This window comes from Malaclemys terrapin, chromosome 1 (genome assembly GCF_027887155.1).
Source record: "Malaclemys terrapin pileata isolate rMalTer1 chromosome 1, rMalTer1.hap1, whole genome shotgun sequence".
In the NCBI taxonomy this organism is placed as follows: domain Eukaryota; kingdom Metazoa; phylum Chordata; order Testudines; family Emydidae; genus Malaclemys; species Malaclemys terrapin.
Genome location: NC_071505.1, coordinates 233,975,458 through 233,998,271, shown reverse-complemented (window position 1 = coordinate 233,998,271; position 22,814 = coordinate 233,975,458). Strand labels below are relative to the sequence as shown.

The window sequence follows — 22,814 nt, the reverse complement described above, 5'->3', positions numbered from 1 at the left end:
CACCATCTGCTGCTGGCTACAGGGGAGCAGCGCCAGGGGCTGGCTGAGGCGGCTGCTGTGCCTGTGGAGAGAGAAGGGGAGGAGGCGCATGGCAGCCCCCTGTGCAGGCGACTCCAAGGGGGGCGGGGGAGCTTATACTGGCTGGACCGCCTGAGCAGCAGCCTGGGGGGGCTTGGGGTGAGTGGCATACTGGGGGGCGGTCTCACCCACCTTGTCTCTCTAATATCCTGAGACCAACATGCTACAACTGCACTGACACTAATACAATCAGCGCCGATGACGTGTGTCGGGAGCGTAGAAGGACGGGTGGGAAGCAAATTCAGTTTAACCTGAACCCCCATAAAAGAAAGTTCTTCCCAGTTCTGGTGTTAAATTCCCTGGTGCTTTTCGAACCGTCTAACCAAGAACTATTGGTCTTCCCGGCGATACGCGAGCAACGAAACAGCTAAAACGCAGTGCACTGCGTCCTGTCAATGACCAGCGCTTGTTGGAAGTCAGCTTGAGCAAGCAAAATACATCAGGGCACCCGGCTGGCCATGTAAACACGCCCCCAGGCTTACACACGGTCCCATTGCACGGAGGGAGGGTTACACACAGGCACTGGGTTACCCTGCTACCCGGGCAAGGGGCTGGTCGGTGCTGGGGGCGTGGCGCTAGCCCGGGGCCTGCGCTTGCATCAGCACCCCTCCCCTTGGCCTCGCCTTAGCAACCCAGCTGTCTCCAGCGTCTACACTGGGGCGGCCCCGCCTTAGAACCCGCCGCGTTCGTCACAATGGGATGGAAGCGGCGGCGGAGCGGCCGGAGCCAGGTGAGGGGAGCCAGCGGGGGGCCGGCAGGGGGCGCCGCTGTGGCCGGGATGGAATGTCACGTTTCCACGTGGCGAGCGGAGCTACTGCGCCAGCCAGCCCTGAGGGGTTAAACCCTCATCTTCTTCCCGCCACCCACCCTGCAGCTGGAGCCCTTTCCCTGACCCCAGCACAGGGGTGCAGCTCCCAGGGGCCCCAGCGAGTTAAATGGTCATTGTCATTATTTTCCCCACGAATACCCCTAAAGCCCCAGACCCCTGAGCGCCATTGCTGGGTAACCCTTAAACACCCAGGTTCCTGTAGAAGGAGAGAGGTGAGGATAGGATAGTGTGGCCACAGTCATGCCTGGTTTGTAATGGGAGCTCTGGTGGTGGGTGCTCAGAAAATCAAGCTATGGAACAATAACCCCCTCCCCCCCCCCCCGCATGTGTTTTCCTTCCCTCCTGCATTATCATTTGCTGTATTTCATGATCCATCTGTTACTTCAGTTTTGTGGCTTTTACTCTTCTGCATGGCTCTTGACTTCTAAAAATGTCCTAAGTAACTTGCTGTACTCCCCAAGGCGTGGGTAGGTGTCAGATCTTTGACAACCCTTTCTGTGTTCTCCCTCTCCCCATAATCCTCCAACCCCTTCCAGATCTCATCCTCCCCCCAACTCCTTCCTCCACATGAAACAGCCTTCTACCTTAGCCCTCTGAATACATGTTCCATGCCAAGGTTTCACACTTTTGCTGGGCTCTCATCAGTTCTATTCCGACCTTGAAATCCACCAGGCCGTGTTCTTGTATTTATAAAATAGTCTAGTTTTCCCAGCACAGATTAAAAACTCAAGATGCACAGTAAGTGAGGGTGCAGGAGACCTTTCTTTATTGGGCAGAGTGAAAGGATAAAGGTGAACTTTAACTGAATTTATAAAAATCTGTTTTGGTTCAGAATTTGGGCTCAAGGTTAGCTGGTTGCCTTTCCTTAGATTTTAGGTTAATTTGATATTTATATTGACGCCATTTCATATTCTTGTCAAAATTTCTTTGTGTAGGAAACTTTTTTTTTCTCTTAAAATGCATTTCACATACAAAAAGAACAGGAGTACTTGTGGCACCTTAGAGACTAACAAATTTATTAGAGCATAAGCTTTCGTGGACTACAGCCCACTTCTTCGAATGCATACAGAGTGGAATAAATATTGAGGAGATATATATATATACACACATACAGAGAGCATAAACAGGTGGGAGTTGTCTTATGCTCTCTGTATGTGTATATATATATATATATATCTCCTCAATATTTATTCCACTTTGTATGCATCCGAAGAAGTGGGCTGTAGTCCACGAAAGCTTATGCTCTAATAAATTTGTTAGTCTCTAAGGTGCCACAAGTACTCCTGTTCTTTTTGCGGATACAGACTAACACGGCTGCTACTCTGAAACCTGTCATTTCACATACAGATGCTGTTCAGCTGGGGTGAGCAGGAGTGGCATTTATATTATAAAATGAAGGAAAATCTATAGTCAAACTCTGGGCAGCTGCAAAAATGAGATGGCTGCTGGGATCCACAACTTAAATGCAGAAGACTGTTCAAAATACTGCTCAGTTTAGTTGGTAATGTGAAGCTGCTATGATAACGAACCTTTTAGTTTGTCTATTTCTGCTTAGAAATCACACAAAGCTGCTCCCTGCAGACACATCTCCTTTGGTTGCCCAATAAAAGGTATTCTCTTTGGATGTTATATGGATAGTTAAACCCTGCTAATAATGAGTAATTTTATTAAGCTAAAATAAAATTATTCTGTACATATAGTACATATGTTATAGACATAACATATATTATCAGGTTGCAAAGAGGACTCCTTGCTTTTTTTCTTACCAGGGCCCCTAAGAGCCAGGGTGGATTTGATTTAAACCATGATTTAAATCACTAGTCAGAAAGACGTGATTTAATCATGGATTTCTACATAAAAGTGCATTCTTGTTGGTTATTATAACCTTAATACATATTCTTCACAACTCAGAGATAGATGTAGGTTTCATTTTTAGAAGGTACACACTATACATTTTTAAAGTGATTTATTTTGAAAACTTTCCAGATTAGTTTTACAACTATATCAGAAAATGAATAATTGATTGGTTATTTAATTTACCAAAGATAATTGAAGCTGATATTTATGAAGTCATTGGGAGGTGAAGTATCTCCAGTTCAACAGGTTAATCATTAATATTTGGAGGATTTTCTTGCCATGCTGTATTAGGAGGAGAACATCACCAGACAGACATTTAAATTGTTTTATTTAACTAAAACAATGATATGTATTCTGGATTTTTTTCTTCAACAGCAAACATATAATATTTTAACAAAACAAGCATATAAATGTTTGAATTTAGTTAAACATTCAAGTTTTTTAAAAAAAGTTTGTTTTTGTTAAAATTGTTTTAACTAAAATATTTAAATGAAATATTTAAAAAAACAACAAAAATTAAATCGACTATGTCAGCCAAGTCAACACGAGAACCTTAAAATATTGGCTTCTGCAGCTAATTCAGTCGTCTTCACCTTCATTTTCCTGTTTGTTCATAATCTGGAAAAGAAAAACAAGGTTTCCTGCTTTTTCAGGTCCCAAACAATTTCTCAATTTGGAATGAATTAGTCCAAAGAAAGAAAATATTCTTTCTACATTGGCAGAAGAAGCTACTGCTGTTAAAAGTGAGATTAGCACTTCAACAGTCTCTGAATCCAAGTGCTTAAGTGACTTCCACCAATTCACCAATGCGACTTTCTTTAAAACATCATCAGCAAACATTTCTTGAATGGTTCACCTTTAGCCCTGAAATGTATTATAGTTGGCATTATGGAGGGATGATTGCTGGATGTCCATGTCATAGTCAACTCCTCCTCTTCATCAGTTAAGGTTTGACCGTGGTACCGAGTATTGAGAATATTTGCAAGAAAATGAGATGAAGATAGTGCTTGTCCCATTTGTTTTTTTTAATGCTTGTAATTTAACTGTCATTTCATATTTCTTTTTTTAAGATCTCACTTAGTTCCTTCCAAATTTCAACAGTCAAAACAGCTGTTTCCCTGCATTTTGTTCAAGGCTACAGAAAGAGGCTTCAGGGCACTCAGCATGTGTTCAATATTTCTCGTGAGTCCAATGTTGAGAACTTTGGCTGTGACAGTACCATCTATTTTTTCACGAATTTGTTCACAAACTGTCATCAGATTAGGCCAGTTCTTGATACAGTGCTCAAAACAGTCCACTACTGAGTTCCATTGCACGTCTTGTGGGAGAGTTAGCTTGTTCCTCCTACTTTTTTCAGAGCTGCTGCTGCAAAGTGGTTGTTACGGAAGTATTTTGTAATTTCAACAACATTAGCCTTTATTTCTGGAACACTGAAGTCTTTGGTTAGGAGGTGCATCAAATGAGCACTGCAAACGTATGTTATTAGCTTGGAACTCTCTTCACTCTCTTCTAAATAATTTCTTCTCATCCTGGATACATTTGTAGCATTGTCTGACATTTGAATTTTTTTTCACAGTTTGTTATAGCTTTTACTGCTACTTCTTGTAAGTATTCTGCTGTGTGTGCATTTCCTGTTGTATCAATTGTTTCTGTAAGGAAGACATTCTCTTCTTCTGTTGTCACACAAGCACATACAACAGGATCATTGTGGACATTGCTCCACCCATCAAGACTCAGGTTAACAATTTTACCCTCTAGACCTTCTGCACACTGCTCAATTTCTCTTTCATACACTTTATCCAGCAATTTGCCTGCGACATCTGCTCTGTTGGGTGGACTGTATCCTGGTCTTAATGACTGAACCATGTTAACGAAGTGTGGGTTCTCAATCATACGGAAAGGAGAATTTTTTGCATAAACAAACCAGGCAATTTGTTCATCAATTACCTCTTTTTGTAATCTGCTGGTTCTTATCACAAATTTATCTATGGTTGTTTCTGGATGATGGACTGTGGCTATGTGACATACATGATGAGACTGAAACACTATCATTGGCAGATAACTCTGAAACTATAGAAATGATGGTGATCTTGAAGGTGGATAGTCTTCAGAATCCTGTATGTGGAGGATGGATTCTCCTAAACAAAAGAAGTCAATGCAGTTATTTAATTATTATTACCATACTGCTCAGTTAGTATCACTCATTGTATTCACTGACAGTCAGTACTACTTTAAAGCTGAAATTGTAAAGGGAAGATTTGCCTATTTCAGATATTGTTTTTGTATCACAAATGCATCTAAAATGATAGTACCATAGAGTAACAACTATATTTTTTGCTCAAACATGAGAATTAAAGAATAGTCTAGAAGGAAGACAGGTAGTCCTTAAGAAAGAAGTATGAAATAAAAAAGTTTACTCACCTGAAGATCCTGCATGTTCCGACATGTTCCTTTCACCATCTTCAGTGCAGCTTCCTCCTGAGAAGGAACACTTCTCATGATGTTGTTTCATTCGGGCAACCAGGCCTTGCATTTCTTTGTTGCACTGTTTGCATTTTGCACGCATGCCTGTCTTACTCACAGGTAGAGGAACTTCATGAAAATATTCCCAAACTGGATCTCTTTTACGGCCTGCTGCCATTATAGGTTTTCCCTTCTAGTGAGAGAATGGTATGGTAGATTTCAAATCAATTAAGGTTACATTCAGAAAGACCTCAAGACTTCTGGAATATGCTCTTAAACAGTTTCACTTTTGTTTCTACTGCCTATCCCTCCCTTCTCACATTTATCTCCAGACTTCTTCTCCTTGTCCAGATCTATTCTGCCCCCAACAATCTTCTCTTCATTGAACTTTTTGAAACTTTGCACTTGGAGAGAGAGGTAAGGGATTGACTCTGTGTACACAAATTTGCAGAGGGACAATAGGGTTGAGGTCTGTTATTTCTTTCCTCTATATTTATTTATTTTTATTTAAAAACATTTTTGTTGTTAACAAGCATGTTATCTCTGGAGACACAAATCCACAGTTTGAGAACTGCAAAACTAAGCATCTCTGATGGTATCTTCTAGACTGAGCATTGAGTCCCATTGGATAGATAGAAAGATTAACCTAAAAAATCTATGCAGAAGCTTCTGGAACCCCATAAGATTGGGTCCCTAATCAGGACCGGCGCAACCCTAGCGGTCGCCTAGAGCACTACAATTTGGGGGGCAGCAACCACGGCGGTATTTCGGCGGCGGGACCTTCCGCTGCCTCTGTGGTGGGGCGGCATTTCGGAGGGGGACCTTCCGCCGCCTAGGGCAGCAGAAAAACTGGCAGCTCTCCTGTCCCTAATCCCTGGACTATTGAAACTCATTTACAAAACTTTTCTTAAACATTACATGAATATATTCTCATATTATAGAATTAGAATTTATAATCCCTATTCCATGATGAGATATCTTTTAGCTATAATGTGTCTTAATTAAAACTATCTTTAGATAGGTTTTTTCCCGTCAAAAAGCATTTTATCAAAAAAGCCAATTTTAAATAAAAAAAAATCAGTTTTTTTATTATTATTTTTTTTAAATCACTGATTTTTATCCACCCTGCTAAGAATTAAGGTTGCATTTGCATTTAGTGTTGTTAATGTCTTCCTAGATTATAATAGTTGATAGATTAATATACAAGAGATAAAAATAACACTGTTGATTTGGCAAAGAGGGAGGAATAGTCATTCTTTTGTTACAGATTAATTATATTGTAATTTATCCTGTCTCTGCAGTAATGTCCATGGTAAACTCCCTGCTGACAGCAGTTAGGGAGGTGGCCTACTAGTGATTCATAAATATCTCTTGTTCATTCATTTTATTTAAAAAAAAATCAAATTAAAGTTAAAAATCTTGAAGCCTCAAAATTGCACACTCAGCCAGTAGGTGCAGTCCTGTTACTTTCATGTGTCTCACCTGCTACCTTTTTGTTCTACACCCACCTGTTGTGTCTTTTCCACATTTAGGCCTGATACTGCAGTCTCACACATGCATAATGTTATCTAATGGGACTATTTGCATGATTAAAGTTATGCATGTGTTTCTAAGACTGGCCTTCTAAATGGTAAATTCTTTGTGGTACAAGCTATTTTTTATTTTATACTTGTAATTGCCTAGAACAATAAGGTCTCAGTCGTGATCGGGCCTCTGAGTGGTACTATATTGAATAGTGTTTGTTTGGTTTTAATTCTTCAGGTTTTTAAGAGGCAAACAAAGAAGGATCCCAAATCAAGAAGTCCAGAATGACCGGAAATCTGTGTAAAAGAGTTGCCTGGAGTGACCGTGAGTATCTTAAGAAGTAGAAATATTTTGCATGTATTCTTGGATGATTTACAATAAGAAGCTTCTGATGTGCATGTTATGATTGCCTATTATTTGTCCCAGTATTTGGGGTGAAGTCTCTTGTGGGTTCGAAGGGTTGCTTTCTGGCAGACTGGATGTAGCCTTCCCAATTCTTGGGTTTCAAAACAAAGAGCAATTTTTGGTGATAAATCCAATTTACTGAAGTGAATGTGCATGGAAGAGGGAGAGGGACATGATAGCTGGTAAACGCCTGGAATTGAAGGTGACTTTCCATAGTTAAGCGCACTTTTCAGTAGAATGAGAAAAAGGTAGACAGATAAATATAAAAAATGCCTTGCAAAAGGAATGGTGAGACAAGTGATGGTGGGAGGGAATAAACAATTTTTTGGTAAGTGTAAACATTCATGTTTTTTTCTCTTTATAGAGGTTACCTTTGATATGAAACACAAAAGAGAGCATGAAAAGTCAGATTCCAACATTGCCCACAAGGGGAAGTCAAAAAAGAAGGAAAGGAGACCGAAAAGCACTTTGTGGGACTTGGATGTACAGCCTCTCATCTCATCCTCTCAGTGGCTTCAGTGTCACGGACTCAAGAGAAACAAATTGTCCCTCACTCAGATTTTATCACAAATTGGATTTCAGCACAGGGAAGGTAGGAGGGAAGCCAGTGGTAAAAGCTAAAAGTTGACTTGGAATAGTCCAGAGCTCCATGCTCCTTTTTAGCAGCACAGTATATGGTGTGGAGCCTTTAAAATTGTTTCTTTTTTTGGTGCTATCTTAGAAAAGAGAAAGGGAAGTCACATTCCGCATCTTCACCTTAGCTTGGGAACATATCCCACATGGCTGCTCATCTCTCAAGGAGGGAGAGAGAGAGACAGACTATTCTTTTTAATCTATACCATCATTTTCCTCACTTTAATCTTGATCTCAGTCTAGCTACATTTGTGAAATAACTTTAGATACTGAATTTTCCAGAATCAGTACATGCAAAACCTTTTTCGTGGAGCCCGAAAATGTAACTGCCATAAGAACCCTGTCCTTCGTGGACTGAAAACACGAAGATCCTCCTGAGCTCCTTGCCGTAAATTATTATTGTGCTTCCAGTTGAACATTTTGCTAATTTTTAGACAGGTAATTCAATATCAGATTTAAACTCAGGCTGTTTTTCTTGCAAAGTCAAACTCTGCAATATCAAAGCCAAATTATAATTTGTAGTTGTGCAGCAGTTGGAGGAGAGCGTTTGTGAGAAATAATAATTATAAATCATTTACATCATAATGCTTTACAGAGCACAGTAAGGCATTCCCTGACATGAAGAATTTACAGTTTAAGAAGCAGTAGTTGTAATGTGTTAATAATTGTTTTATGCTGTTTAATTTAAAAACGCAGCTGGCTTGGAGCCATGGGAAATTGAGAGTCTAGCACTGCACATCCAGCAATACTGTATTCTCCCCTGCCAGGAGCCTTGCTTTCATTACTGGAAGGCTAGAGGTTGCACACTCACTCCTCTCTGGATTAAGGAGGTATATGATGCTGAGAGGAGTGAATACTTCTTATAGCATGGTTTTACCAGCAAAAAGCCACTGGATTAGCAGAGGAACATGCTTCATAGAATAGCTGCTCCGTGGCTGTTAAATATTCACATGCCCTATGTTTTCCTGTCAGTGGAGTCCCAGCTATGTAGAGCTACTGTTAAGAAACTTTTGTTGTCAAGGGAGCAGAGAACATGCTTTTCCTTCTTCAGGGTATGTCTACGCTGCAACTGAAGATGTGATTTGCAGCTCGGGTAGGCATACCTGTGCTAGCTTTAATCTAGCTAGCATGATAAAAACAGCAGCATAAATGCAGTGGCACCAGCCTCACACAGGCTGTATAAGCCTCTCTAGGGACAAACTCGCATTGCTAGCACATGCTTGAAGTTCCTGCTGCCGCATCTTCACTGTTATTTTTAGTGCACTAGTTAGATTAAAGCTACTGCTTCAGTTATATTACCTGTTCTGCAAATTGCATACCTTTTGTTGCAGTATAGACATGCCTTCAGCTGCATCCACTTTTGCTCCTTTCCATATATGTCATGGGAGGGCATCATCCATCCATGATTTTTTTCTCTTTTGACTGACAAATACTTGCACTTGCTTTTAAGATGTAAATGGAAAATACAAAAGTTGAATTGCAGAAATCTAAAGTCACAAGCAGCTTGCTACCAGTAAGCAAGATGATAGATTTTTTTTATTCCCCATTAGATATAACTAGACATGGTTCTAGGAGATGAGAATAATTTCTACAACTCAACATAAATAGAACCTTTTTAAAGATCACTAACATCACTTAGATAGTACAAATCCCCCCTCTCAGCTGCATGAACCTAAATTCAGACAGTAACTTATTTTAGGATCTGTCCTGCAACATGTATCAATCACTTAGTGGAAAAATTCCGCCTTTTATCCAAAGAACCTTACTGTCCCTTCTATAGAGGCGTTACTGAATTTGGTTTGTAGGTTGCTGTAAAAATGTTATTTGGCTTACCAAAAGAAAAGAGTTTAATGACAGTGCCATTTATCTTCTCTTCTGTTGCATATGATTTAGAAAAACAGTTCATAATGAAAATAGTCCCTATAACTGGCAACCGTTTATAATCTTGAATGTAGATTATGTATCCACCTTGGGGAAATTTGTGGCTTCTCGGTATGCAGACGGTCTGTTTCCTCAATACTTGAGAGCACAAGACGGCAGAGTATATAATGTAAGTGCGACTGACTTGTGGTTCAATAGAGTAATAACTTTCCCCCTATTTAAAAGATAATATCAGTGTAACAAAATGATGTGACTGAAGTATCTCCTCTTCTAAAGAAATGCTGACAGGAAACTGATGTATTTCCAAAATGGGAACTTTATCTTTTGATGATTTTATTTCTACTGCGCCAGATGATGAATGATCTAGAAGTTGGGTTCATTTTCTGAGGGCTAATGATACATTAGTCCGTATGAAGCTTGGAATAAAGCTTTCAAGAGAAGGCTGACATTTCTAAGTAACAGATTTACCCTATTATGAAAGCGAGAAGGCTTAAAAAGGAATAGGACTAAACTGAGTTTAATAGAGTGGTTACCAGTAAAACAAATGGAGGTACTCAAATGAAGAGATATAATGTACTGTCATAACCCATCATTTAGTGCCAACAAGACACAAAGGATTTAGTATAGTCTGTGAATACAGCTTGATGGAACTCTGCCCAGACTTGTGCTCTAAGGAGCATGTTAGTAGTAGCTGCTATCTGTCCCATTATTTGAAAAGATGGATTCTGATTGAAGAGATCTGTGCATCAGCGAATAAGAAAAAAGCTAATTCATAAGAGTAAAGACTTTAAAAAACAAACAGCATATCATCTTCTGATATCCAGACTCCCTCCCCAGTTCCCAGGCATCCAGAACAGTCATCAGGTTTAAACCTGGGGAAAAATACAATTTCAGGGAGTCTTATTCCATCATCTTTTCTGCAACCAGTTCAGTTTCTAACATCTAATCCTGGGTTAGCCCATCTGGCTGCTATTTGTTCCTGAGAAATGGTTTACAGAATTATTGACGCAAATCAGATAACATCAATAGATAGTGTAAAATAGGAACCAGACAAAGAAGGTTTGTAGAATGACACTCTAAGGGAGAGCTCAAAGTTTCTACTTCTGATGGAATTTTATTTTGAAAACTTCTAGTCTCCAAGCATGTATGTTCACTATTGGAGAACCTGTGAGAGATGGGGGAGTAGCATGCAAATGACCTTACATAAATTAGCATAGAGTTAATATATAGTAAAAATCTTAAATGAATCAATCTGTAGCACAGAATCTCTATGGATAGAAATTCCATGCTTGAATAATGAGTAGAAATATACTACTGACCCCCTGACCAGGATGGTGATGGTGATTGTGAAATGCACGGGGAAATCTAGAGAGGCTACAAATACAGAAAACCCAGTAATAATGGGGGATTTCAACTATCCCCATATTGACTGCGTACATGTCACCTCAGGATGGGATGCAGAGATAAAATTTTTAGACACCATTAAAGACTGCTTCTTGGAACAGCTAGTCCTAGAACCCACAAGGGGAGAGGCAATTCTTGATTTAGTCCTAAGTGGTGCACAGGATCTGGTCCAATAAGTGAATCTAGCTGAACTGCTCGGTAATAGCGACCATAATGTAATTAAATGTAACATCCTTGTAGGGGGAAAAATACCAAAGAAACCCACTACATTAGCATTTAACTTCCAAAAGGGGAACTACACAAAAATGAGGAAGCTAGTTAACTGGAAATTAAAAGGAACAGTCACAAAAGTGAAATGCTTGTAAGCCACATGGAAACTATTTAAAAACACCATAATAGATGCTCACACTAAGTATCTTATTTATACTCCAAATAAAATAACAGTAAGAGGACCAAAAAAAAAAAAAAAAAATGCCACTGTGGCTAAACAGCAGAGTAAAAAGGGTGATTAGAAGCAAAAAGGCATCTTTCAAAAATTGGAAGTCAAATCCTAGGGTGGATTATAGAAAGGCACATAAACTCTGGCAAGCAAAGTGTAGAATTAGGCAGCCAAAATAGAATGTGAAAAGCAGCTAGGAAAAGACACAAAAAATAAGAGCAAAAATTTGTTTTATGTACATCAGAAGCAGGAAGCCTGCCAAACAATCAGTGGGGACACTGGACAATTGAGATGCTAAAGGAGTACTCGAGGAAGGCAAGATCATTGCACAGAAGATGAATGAATTCTTTGCATTGGACTTCACTGCATAGGACGTGAGGGAGATTCCAAAACCTGAGCCATTCTTTTTTGGTGACACATCTGAGGAAATGCCCCAGACTGAGGTGTCAATAGAGGAGGTTTTGGAACAAATTGATAAATTAAAGAGACATAAGCCACCAGGACCAGATGGTATTCACCCCGGAATTCTAAAGGACCTCAAATATGAAATTGCTGAACTCCTAACTGTGGTGTGTAACCTGTTGCTAAATCAGCTTCTGTACCAGATGGCTGGAGGATAGCTAATGTGATGCCAGTTTTTAAAAGAAGGCTCTAGAGGTGATCCTGGCAATTACAGGCTGGTAAGCCTAACTTCAGTATCAGGCAGATTGGTTGAAAATATAGTAAAGAACAGAATTATCAGACACATAGAGGAACATGATTTTTTGGGGAAGTGTCAACATGGCTTTTGTAAAGGGAAATTATATCTTACCAATCTGTTGACCCTCAAAGAATTCTAATAAATATGTAGACAAGGCTGATCCAGTGGATATAGTGTACTTGGACTTTCAGAAAGCCTTTGACAAGGTCCCTCACCAAAGGCTCTTAAGCAAAATAAGTAGTCATGGCCTAAGAGGGAAAAGGTCCTCTCATGGATCAGTATTTGGTCGGCAAATAAAGGGTAGGAATAAACGGTCAGCTTTAACAATAGAAAGAGGTAAAGAGTGGGGTCCACCAAAGATCTGTACTGGAACCAGTACTGTTCAACATATTCATAAATTATCTGGAAAAGGGGGTAAACAGTTATGTGGCAAAGTTTTGCAGATGATACAAAATTACTCAAGATAGTTAAGTCCAAAGCTGACTGAGAGGAGTTACAAGGGGATCTCACAAAACTGGGTGTCTGGGCAAGAAAATTGGAGATGAAATTCAATGTGGATTCAAAGTAATGCACATTGAAAAACATAATCCCAACTATACTTAAAAAATTATGAAGTCTGAATTAGCTGTTACCACTCAAGAAAGAGATCTTGGAGTCATTGTGGATAGTTCTCTCACAACATCTGCTCTTTATTTACCCCTTCACATAACACAGGAACCAGGGTAACCCAACTAAATTAATAGACAGCAGGTTTAAAACAAATAAAAGGAAGTACTTCTTCACAAGATGCACAGTCAACTTGTGGAACTTGTTGCCAGGGGTGTTATGAAGACCAAAAATGTAACTGGGTTCAAAAAAGAATTAGATAAGTTCATGGAAGATAGGCACATCAATGGCTATTAGCCAAGATGGTCAGAGATGCAGCCCCATGGTCTGTATATCCCTAAACCTCTGACTGCCAGAAGCTGGGATTTGATGACAGGGGATGGATCACTTGCTGATTGCCCTGTTCTGTTCATTCCCTCTGAAGCGTCTCGCACTGACTGTTGTTGGAAAACAAGGTATTGGGCTAGATGGATCATTGGTCTGATACTATGTGGCTGTTCTTATGTACGTGAGTCAGGGTAATGCCTATATCTTTGCCTAGAACCCTGGGGTGAATGTCATAAGGTCCAGAGAAGGTCTTAGATATATTTTTCTTTTGTTTTATAATTATTTTTCTTTCCAGGGGTAGGCCTTGGCTTTGCTTAATTTACTGATGGGGCTGGGGCTTATGGGATGTTAGTTGTTGTTTTTTAATTTGCACCAAATACCTAAATACAAATATTTAGGCTCAATAGATACTGAATGTTGGCCATCCTGAACAAAAATACAAAGAAACATTTTTAATTTCCTTTCAGCTGCTGCTTAAGGACAAGATTGAGATTACACTGCCCCACGAAAGAACTGTACATTCCCTTATTCCCCTGCACAGCTTTTTAAGAGCAAGTCACAATCTTGCCCTAACTTAATAACTAGTTTCCAAGTGCCCCCAATACATCCATCCATCCATCTGCTCTGCAGTCCTTTCCAACACCCAAAGCTCCCATTTCTTTTAAGTCGCTTACATTGCTCTGATCTTGTCACAAACAAGTCATGCAAACTAGCTGACACTGCCCTATGCTTGCTTAAATATTGTGGAATGCAATTAGGATAAAGTGCAGTGGCTTTTTCATTATATGTGAGTGACTCAGAGGCATTTGTCAAGTATTTGCTGCTGAAATAGTGGAAGAAAAATGGGTTGTTTCCATTGCTACCTTGGCTGGCATATCTGGCACTACAAATCAGTCATTGTAGCTTTGCTGGACTTGGGACTGCTTTGAGTTATTTGTTTCGATCTTCATTTTCATTCTCTCTTGTATTTAAATAAAGCTGACAGCCAAAAAAGAGCTAATTCTTCATTTTGTGGACTGTCTAACTGGAGCTATAGAGCTGTACAAGCAGAGAATGGAATGGGTAACCAGTGAAAGTCGGCAGATATTTGGAGTGATTCTGGAATCGTGCATCACCATTGTTCTGGACTTTGGCACTGTGTGTAGAACTGAATTTGACCTGTGCCGTGATGCGCTTTCTATGGTCCTCTCACAGCAAGTGGCCCAGCTTGACAAGTTTAACCTCATTCGGTAAGGGAAATGGTGTTTATTTTCTACTTTTTGTTAATGAGATGAAGAGAAGTGCTGTGGAGTATAGATCTGTATTCTGATGATATGCTTACTGCAGTAGCAATGGTCGTTATTATTATTTGTACTATGGTAGTGCCTAAAGGATCCCACCAAGTTCAGTGCCTCATTATGTTAGGCATCGTACATCTGTACTGTTCCTACCATGAAACAATACACATTGGGAGAAAGGAAGTATTGCTATCTGCATTTTACAGGTGGGCCACTACGCCACAGAGAAAGTGATTTGCCCAGTGTCACACACTAAATCACACAGTAGCAGAGCTGAGAAATGAAACCAGATGTCTTGAGTCCCAGTCCAGTGCCTTAACAAAGCAACTGTATTCCTTTCCTAATATGAGTAAATTAATTCGTATTCAGTGACAAATAGGCCCAGGTTTTCAAATTCATGTGCATGTGCGAGCCTTTATTTATGCAAGCATATAGATGTTTGCACACACAAAACAGGATTTACATTCATGTCAGGATGGGAGTTTGTGTGCATGCAAGTCATGTGTACGCAAAGGTTTGTGAGCAATTTAATGCATACTGTTTTGAAAACTGGCTTCAGAAAGTCTACTAAAAATTAGATTGTGACTCCTAAAGTCATTTTGCCCCTGATTTATTTCACAGTTTTGATTCTACTGCCCTGAAGTGCTTAATTCCCCACCTCCCAATACACTTGAGGTTTGAAGATCAGAAGTGAGCTTACGTGGCCTTTGAAAAACACACACACAATTTTTTTTAAAGGTGATCTGCAAAGTTATATCAAAATTGAGGCACAGTAAAGTTAAGTATTTGCTGAATTTATCAGGCAGTGGAGGGGGATTTAGGACAAAAGTACATTTTATCTTTTAAAAAAATGTCTGTGACTGTACAGTACTACTCTCCCAGGTTTGCTAGAAATTCTCCGAATGATGCTTTCTGGAATGTCACAGAGACTAGAACCACCTGTTTTTTGTTTTTGTTTTTTTTCTTCTTCTTTTTTTTGTATACATGCACACGCGCACATGCTTTGCACTTCTGTAGTGCCTTCAACGCAAAAACTTCAAAGCACTTTTAAAATACTGATGAACTCCACATCCCAACTTTCTGGTATGGTAGGTAGGTAAGTATTAATCCCATTTTACAGATGACACAGTGGCTAAAAATCACTCATTAGTCACAAAGGTGACACAGCAAGTCAGGGGTAAAGGGAGAAATAAAACCTAGATTTTATGACACTCAGTCATGTGCTTTAAGTACTGGACCATGCTGTCTCCTCAGTTTTTAGAGAACATGGTCATTTGTTTTACCTTGGTAACACTGTTAAAACTGATTATTTATTTCTTACTCTTGGAATATTTCTGTTCCCTCCCCACCACATCCCATCAGCCTGTATAGTCAGCTACTTCTCAGATAGGTCTTTTGTATTGTTTCTTGCATGTTTAAGGGGAAATATGCTCTAGAAATTGTTCTTAAAGCAGCTATATTTCTTTAGTCAACTTAATTCTGTCTTGGAAACAACTGCCTTAGAAACTAATTTTCAAACTTATGGTGCCTTATGAGGGTTCTATTTTGCCTCTTTATCTTATTACTAGTTTGGTTTTAGAAATGTGTATTTTAACTACTGTCCTATTGTTGAGTTGGTGGTTTATTATTATTAAAGGTCTAATACAGTAGAAATATTTTGAGCTCTGCTGTTGTGTGTTGTCAGTGGCTCCTCATTACTCCTGAATAATCACTAATATTATTTTCAGCACTGCACAAGATCTTGTGAAGTGGCAACAGAAAGCCGTTCCTGTGTCTGAATATTCTGTAGAGTCTGCTGTTAAATGGCTCTGGAAGTTGGACCATATGCCAGCCATCAGCTCCACCAGCTCCACCGAGGCTCTTTTGGAAGCCATAATTGATGAGACAGTAAGTTTATACATCTCCTCTGAAATCTCCAGTAAACCCAAGAATATCCAGTGGGAGAATTGGATTGCAAGTTTTATCCTAATGAATTGTGCAGGGCTAAAGAGAGAACTTGTGGCTGTCTACAAGGTATTTCTTTCCAGTACAGTTACAGCCCATATTTATCAATACCGTATGTAAATGTATCAGGTTCTGAAAGCAGAAACTTGTTTTGTTTTCCCGTGGAGCATGAAAGGTAAATATGTTCTGAAGTCATGATGGGTAAGATAAATATTTTCCCCTCCAGTGTCTTCACCAGATATACTTTTCAAAATATTTTTAATTAAAATGTTAATATGAAATATTACTCAAGAAAAGGATGTCATTTTTATTCTGTATTGCTTACTGAAATATGCAAGAAAATCCAAAAATATATGTGAAGACTGTTTTAACTTAGCACTAGTTGACTCCAGGAATTCTGTAAACTCTCATGTGACATCCAAATTGTAGCCTCACCGGCTGGTTGAGCAACTCTCTTACAGTAGTAGTGCCCAAAGCATACCAAGTATTTTTGCAGTTAAATTCTGTTTATTTTTAATAGGGCCATATTACATTACTCATTAAAGGAAAGCCAAAGGATATAAAAATATATACCATAATTTTAGCCAGCCACTCCATTCCTTTGGCAGCAAAGACACATTGGGCCAAACTTATTGCTGGAGAAAATTGGTACAACTCATTTAAAGCTAAATTCAATAGTAAATTTGGCCCTCTGTGTTTGGACTGAATTATCTGTTTACACAGGGGATGTGCAGAGGGCCCGTGCAAGGTTCCACTTAAGTCTTACTTTGAGAAGTTATTTTAAGTGGGATGTAAGGTGGTGCTTAGGCCTTGTGGTTCTCTACCCAGGGTGGATGAGTCTTGACCCCTGTGTGATTTGATATTAAAATTAAACTGGGTGAGGAGTTAATTTGTCCAAGGGTGACATTTTCTTATATCTGATTTTTTTAGCAATGTGACAATCACTGCTTTTTTGGGAAAACATTACCAATTTGCAGTATTGTCTGGCTAAAAAAAACAGGCTTATCAGGCCTTGTAGGTCCGGGTCTGAAGAGAATGTTAAAAAATCCAGCCAACTGGTAGAGAACCTCACACATATGACTTATTATTATTTTTCAACACACTGGTGGGATAGTGCACCATCCAGGAGAGTCCTTTTGGCTGTTGGTCATCATGGAACAGAGTTTAATTACAACTATTACCTTATCAATGAAAATTCATTTAGTGTATGTTCAGTGTAGTGTAGTGTAAACTAGTGGAGTCCCCACTTGGCTCCAGGCAAAAGCTACATCTTCATTGTAGAGTCATAAAGTGACTCACTCCTAGAGGCTGGCTTTGTTAACAAAAAAATAATTCCACATTAAACTTACAGTAGCTAAACTGTTTTCCCAGACTTGACTGCTCCTGTGGTTTCTTTACTTAGCCTAAACCTTCATCAGGGCCAGATTAACCTTTTGTGGGCCATCATGGTGGGGTTGGTCCCCAGAGTAGGGTTGCCAACTTTCTAATGGCACAAAACTGAACACCCCTGCCCTGCCCCTTCCCGAGGCCCTGCCCCCGCTCGCTCCATCCCCCCTCCCTCTGTCGCTCACTCTCCCCCACCCTTATTCACTTTCACTGGTCTGGAGCAGGGGGTTGGAGTGGGGGAGGGGGGTGAGGGTTCCAGCTGGGGGTGTGGGCCCTGGGGTGGGGCCGGGGATGAAGGGTTTCGAGAGGCTTAGGGCTGGGACAGGGGGTTAGGGTGTGTGTGTGTGGAGTGTGGGCTCTGGGAAGGGAGTTTGGGTGCAGGAGAGGGCTCCGGGCTGGGGCAGGAGGTTCAGGTACGGGGTTCTTGTGGTGCTTAATGTGGCTCCCAGGAAGCGGCCGCCAGGTCCCTGTGGCCCCTAGACACATGAGTGGCCAGTGAGGCTTCGTGCGCTGCCCTCATGCCCGCAGGTGCTTCCCCTGCAGCTCCCATTGGTCACGGTTCCCGGCCAATGGGAGCTGCAGAGACAGCATTGGGGTGGGGGCAGCACGTGGAGCCTCTCTGGCCACCCATGCATCTAGGAGCTGCAGGGACCTGGCGGACACTTCCGGGAGCTGCATGCAGATAAGGCAGGCAGGGAGATTGCCTTAGCCTCGGCCCCTGCTGTAGCGCCGACCAGACTTTTAATGGGCCGGAGTCGCCAGGGTTCCTTTTCGACCAGGCATTTCGGTCAAAAATCGGATGTTTGGCAACCCTACCCCAGAGCGAGGAAGGGGCAAAAGCATAGCTGGGTGGGGTGGGCGTGTTGGTCCCCGAGTGAGGCAGAGGTCGGAGGGAAGAGCACAGCAGGGTGGGGTGGAGGGTTGGTCCCTGGAGTGAGGCAGGGGCCAGGGGCAAGCCCAGCAGGGCAGGGGGGTGGAGTGGACAGGATCCCCCTGGGTTGGCATGGAGCCAGTACCTACTTCTCTCCACCAGAGCCGGGTTCTTGGGAGCCAGTTCTCTTTCTTGCCAGCTGAGCTGCAGCTCCTCCAGGCAGAAGCAGCTGCTTTTCCCGCCCTCCTGGCAGGGAGGCTGCTTGCGGGTTCTCCTGCACCCAGACTGCTGACTAGACACTGCCAGGTCTGCTTTTTGACTGGATTTTCCAGTCGAAAACCGGACAGCAGGCAACAGGGCCCCATAACTTTTAAAAGTGGGAGGTCATAGCCTTTTTTCCTGCCTTAAGGGTGAGTGACTGGCAGGAGGGGGTGGAGAGGAATAAGTGGCAGGTGGGGCCTGGGGGAAGAGGCTGAGTGGGGCAGGGCTGTGGGGCGGCGCACAGGTGGGGCCAAGAGGGGAGAGGTGGAGCGCAGGCAAGACCTAGGGGTAGAGCGCGGGGGGGGTGGGGCCATGGTTCAGGCACCAGTGGCCCCTCCACTTCTAGGGAGCTTCCAGCGCTTCTGCTTGGCAACCATAATTGGCACCTTCTGCATGTGGGCCCGGCGCAATGGCGCCATTGTAAACCTGGTACTGTCCTTCACCTCAGGCATAGCTACTCCCTAGGGATCCTTTCCTCAGGACGTACCTGTCTCAAATCCTAGGTCACGCTCCCAGAGGGCTAGTTGTCACTCCCTTACACACTCAGGGTGGAATCTAATGAATCACACCTTCCCCAGGGAGTCAGCAGTATTTAACCTGCAGTTCCCAACACCTACTAACTGTGTGGGGTAGCTGGAGAATCCTGCCTTCTCTGTGTATGCAGAGAAAGTTGGGGTAAAAATGCCCATGTGTCAGTCTATTAGCTCATCAGGGATTCAGGGACTAAGATGAAGATCCATTAAGGCTGTGTCTATACTTTGAGCTGTGGCTGTAATTCCTAGTTCAAGAGACATACCTAAAAATAGTGTAATCTTGGCAGTACAAGTGGTGGGACAGGCTTGCCACCCAACTACATATAGCAGTCCAAGATGCTAGGTATCTACTTCGGGCGGCTAGCCTCCTCTTGCTTTGCTGCTGAGGCTACACTCTATTTTTAGCACGCTAACTCAACGAGAGCTAGCACGGGTATGTCTCCTTGAACTGGGAATTACAGCCCCCGCTCAAAGTGTACACATACCCTTTAGAAGGCAAAAATTGAAACACTCACTGGGTCTAATGGAGGATTGAATATGCTTTACTGTAGGACTGTACCTCACAGGAGAATGAAGGCATGGACATGATTCCTTAATACCTTCAAGGTTCCTTAATAGCTTCTCAGGCTCAACCAGTTTTATCTTCTCTTATTTTCCTTAGTGGGTGCTCCTGAGCTCCCTACTGTGTATGTGGAGAGTGGCTTCTTTTAAAAGTGATCATTTATCAATACTTACACAGTGCCTGAGGTACTGCAGTTATTGCCATATTCTGTCTCAGATACTAGGCTGTGATAGCTGTGGGACTGATTCTCCTGTCACTTCAACCATAAGTGTAACTCCACTGAGTAATGAGTCAACTCTACTGATTTTTCTTTCCTCATGTCAGCATAATGCATTACTAGAATAAATCCAAAGCAGCTATATGCAAAATAAGTCTTCCTATTGTTTTCTGTTTAATAATATGCATAATGTATCTACCCTAGGTTGAAGCTGTTTATTACTTTACTGTGGGTGATTTTCCAAAGGACATGAAGCAGCTACTCTTGCAGAAGGTTTCTAACAGCCCGTACCCAATCCACACAATATCTTTTAATGCAAAGGAGGAAGAAACCATTCTTTTCCTAAAGGAGCTGAGCCAACTGACTTCTGGAAGGTATGGGGAATACTACTACTACTGCTCCATGATTTCAGTACTTTTGAAGGACTATACAGATAGAAACATGTGAATCCTTACAACATACCTGGGAGATAAGTGAGTATTATTCCCATTTTACTGATGATAAACCTGAGACAAAGAGGTTTAAGTAATTTTCTTAAGGTCACAGAGGAAATTGTTGTAAGAGCTGGGATTAAAACTCAGGAGTTCCTGTGCTCAGACCAAACTTCCCTCCACACATGTGCTCACGGTCTCTCTCTTTAAGTCCGCTGACTATGTAAATGAGAAACAATCTGTCAGCTCCACCTGTTCTTGGGTCTGCAGAAAAAAAAGTGCAAGGAAAAGAGATGGACACAAAAATATGCTGAAACAGATGATTGATTGCTTTATATACTGTATTGCAGTAACACTTGTGGGCAACAATAAGGAATTCAGAACCCTGTTGTATTTGGTATTGTACAAACATACAGTAAAAAGACAGCCTCTGTCCCAGATAATTCACAGTTAAAGTTGTGACAAGACTCAGCAGGTGGATGAGACAATGAAATGGGTTTAGTAGGGTTGGAGGAGGAGGTAACCATAAAGCACACATCTTACTGACTTAATTACAATTTATAGCTTTATGCAGAGGCTGCAATGTTTATAGTTAGCAGTCGTGCTAGAGATGTGTTGGAAAACTAATACGGCAAAATACAAACTGTCCAATAAGTTCTTGGAATGTACCAGGGACAATTTCTTGTTTCACAAGGTGGAGGAAGTAACCAGGAGGACAGTCATTGTAAACTTGATTCCAACTAAAAGGGAGGAATTGGTTGCTAATCTAAGGGTTAAAGGCAATTTGGGTGAAAGCGATCATGAAATGATTGATTTCATGATTCTAAGAAAAGGAAAGAGTGAGAGCAGCAGGATAAGGACAATAGACCTTTTTAAAAAAGCAGACATTAACAAACTCTGGGAATTGGTAGGTAAGGTCCTATGGGAAGAAAATCTAAGGGAAAAAGTCGTTCAGGAGAGCCAGTAGCAATGCTTAAATTATAGGAGAAAAGTTGCGTGCCCCTGAATGTCAAGTGGCTTGCTTTCATTTAAACCGTAGTGAGAAGTAAGGGGGCTGTAAGACAGAAGTGAGGTATCCCCTAAAAGTAGTAAGGGGTCCCATTCCCCCAAGCTACCCTGTAATTCCAGCACTGGCTGGCAGTTTCTCAAAGAGACAATATTAAAGGTGCATCAGCAAACTATCCTGTTGCAAAAGAAACATAGGAAAAATAGTAAGATGCCAAAATCGTTCCCTGAGGAGCTCTTGAATAATCTGAAAATCAAAAAGGAATCCTCAAAAAGTGGAAACGTGGACAAATAGCTAAGGATGAGTACAAAAGAATAGCACAGGCATGTAGGGACAAAATCATAAAGGCTAAAACACAAAATGAGCAGAACATTGGCAAGTCGTAATAACGTTTGTGCCCCATACTGAAAATGTCCAACCCACAAGGTTATACAGTGTTTGCCTTCTCCAGCCTTTGCAATCTTGGCTTGGCCTTGTCCCCATTGCCTCATCTGTAATGTGTTGTTTTGGATTTCTTCATCCAAGGTGAACCCACATGCTGTACATCACAACAACATAAATAGGTACCATGCCTCTTGGAACAACATGAGGTATCCGGGGCTTTCCAGACTCCCCCACCCTTCCTTACCAGTATCTGGATGAGTGACATGTTCTTTTAAGATGTAACCTGCCAGGGTAGGTTCCAACATACCTACGAACTGGATGCTATACACTGTTAATGCTTTACTTAGTCTTGTGGCCACTGGTATTGCTAGTGCTATAGGAAAGATCCATGTCTTATTTAAGCGTGCACTTTTTCTCAGCATAGTAGATCCTTGAGTAGCACCTTATTTATCAACAACCCAGGCACTTCCCCACCTTGAATTTCCTTTAGTTCTACCTGTAGCTCCTGTATTAGGAAGCTGCCATACCACAAACAGGTAATCACCTTTGATACATTAGGATGGTTCATGATTTTTTGCATTTCATTGAGTGCTGCTTCCACTTCCCTAAACAACTGTCCTGTTATTCTAGCATCCTGAAACCCTTTAAATCCTCCCCTATATCCTCATTCTGTTGTTTATTCAACTTTTTAACAGGCTTCGTAATTGAACTTCATTTTCTGATTTTCTTCCCACAATACTCTGATATGCATATGATTCCATGCTGATGTTTCCAATGCCTCAGCTCCTTGTACTAT

General features: G+C 41.3%; 1 protein-coding gene across 2 annotated transcripts in view; it reads left to right on the top strand.

Annotated features, from left to right (window-relative positions):
* The first annotated feature begins 743 nt into the window (after window positions 1-743).
* The window catches only part of VWA3B (von Willebrand factor A domain containing 3B), a 125,728-nt gene continuing 103,657 nt past the window's right edge, over window positions 744-22,814 (top strand). Inside the window, exons 1-7 of one of the 2 annotated variants that reach the window (XM_054009237.1) lie at window positions 744-808; window positions 6,989-7,075; window positions 7,521-7,748; window positions 9,745-9,839; window positions 14,125-14,375; window positions 16,151-16,310; window positions 20,402-20,571. In XM_054009237.1, coding sequence (XP_053865212.1) covers window positions 7,036-7,075; window positions 7,521-7,748; window positions 9,745-9,839; window positions 14,125-14,375; window positions 16,151-16,310; window positions 20,402-20,571 — 944 coding nt within the window. In that variant the 5' untranslated portion in view covers window positions 744-808; window positions 6,989-7,035. Of the gene's footprint in view, window positions 809-6,988; window positions 7,076-7,520; window positions 7,749-9,744; window positions 9,840-14,124; window positions 14,376-16,150; window positions 16,311-20,401; window positions 20,572-22,814 lie in introns of those variants that run through there. The other variant, XM_054009246.1, reaches the window with a different exon arrangement.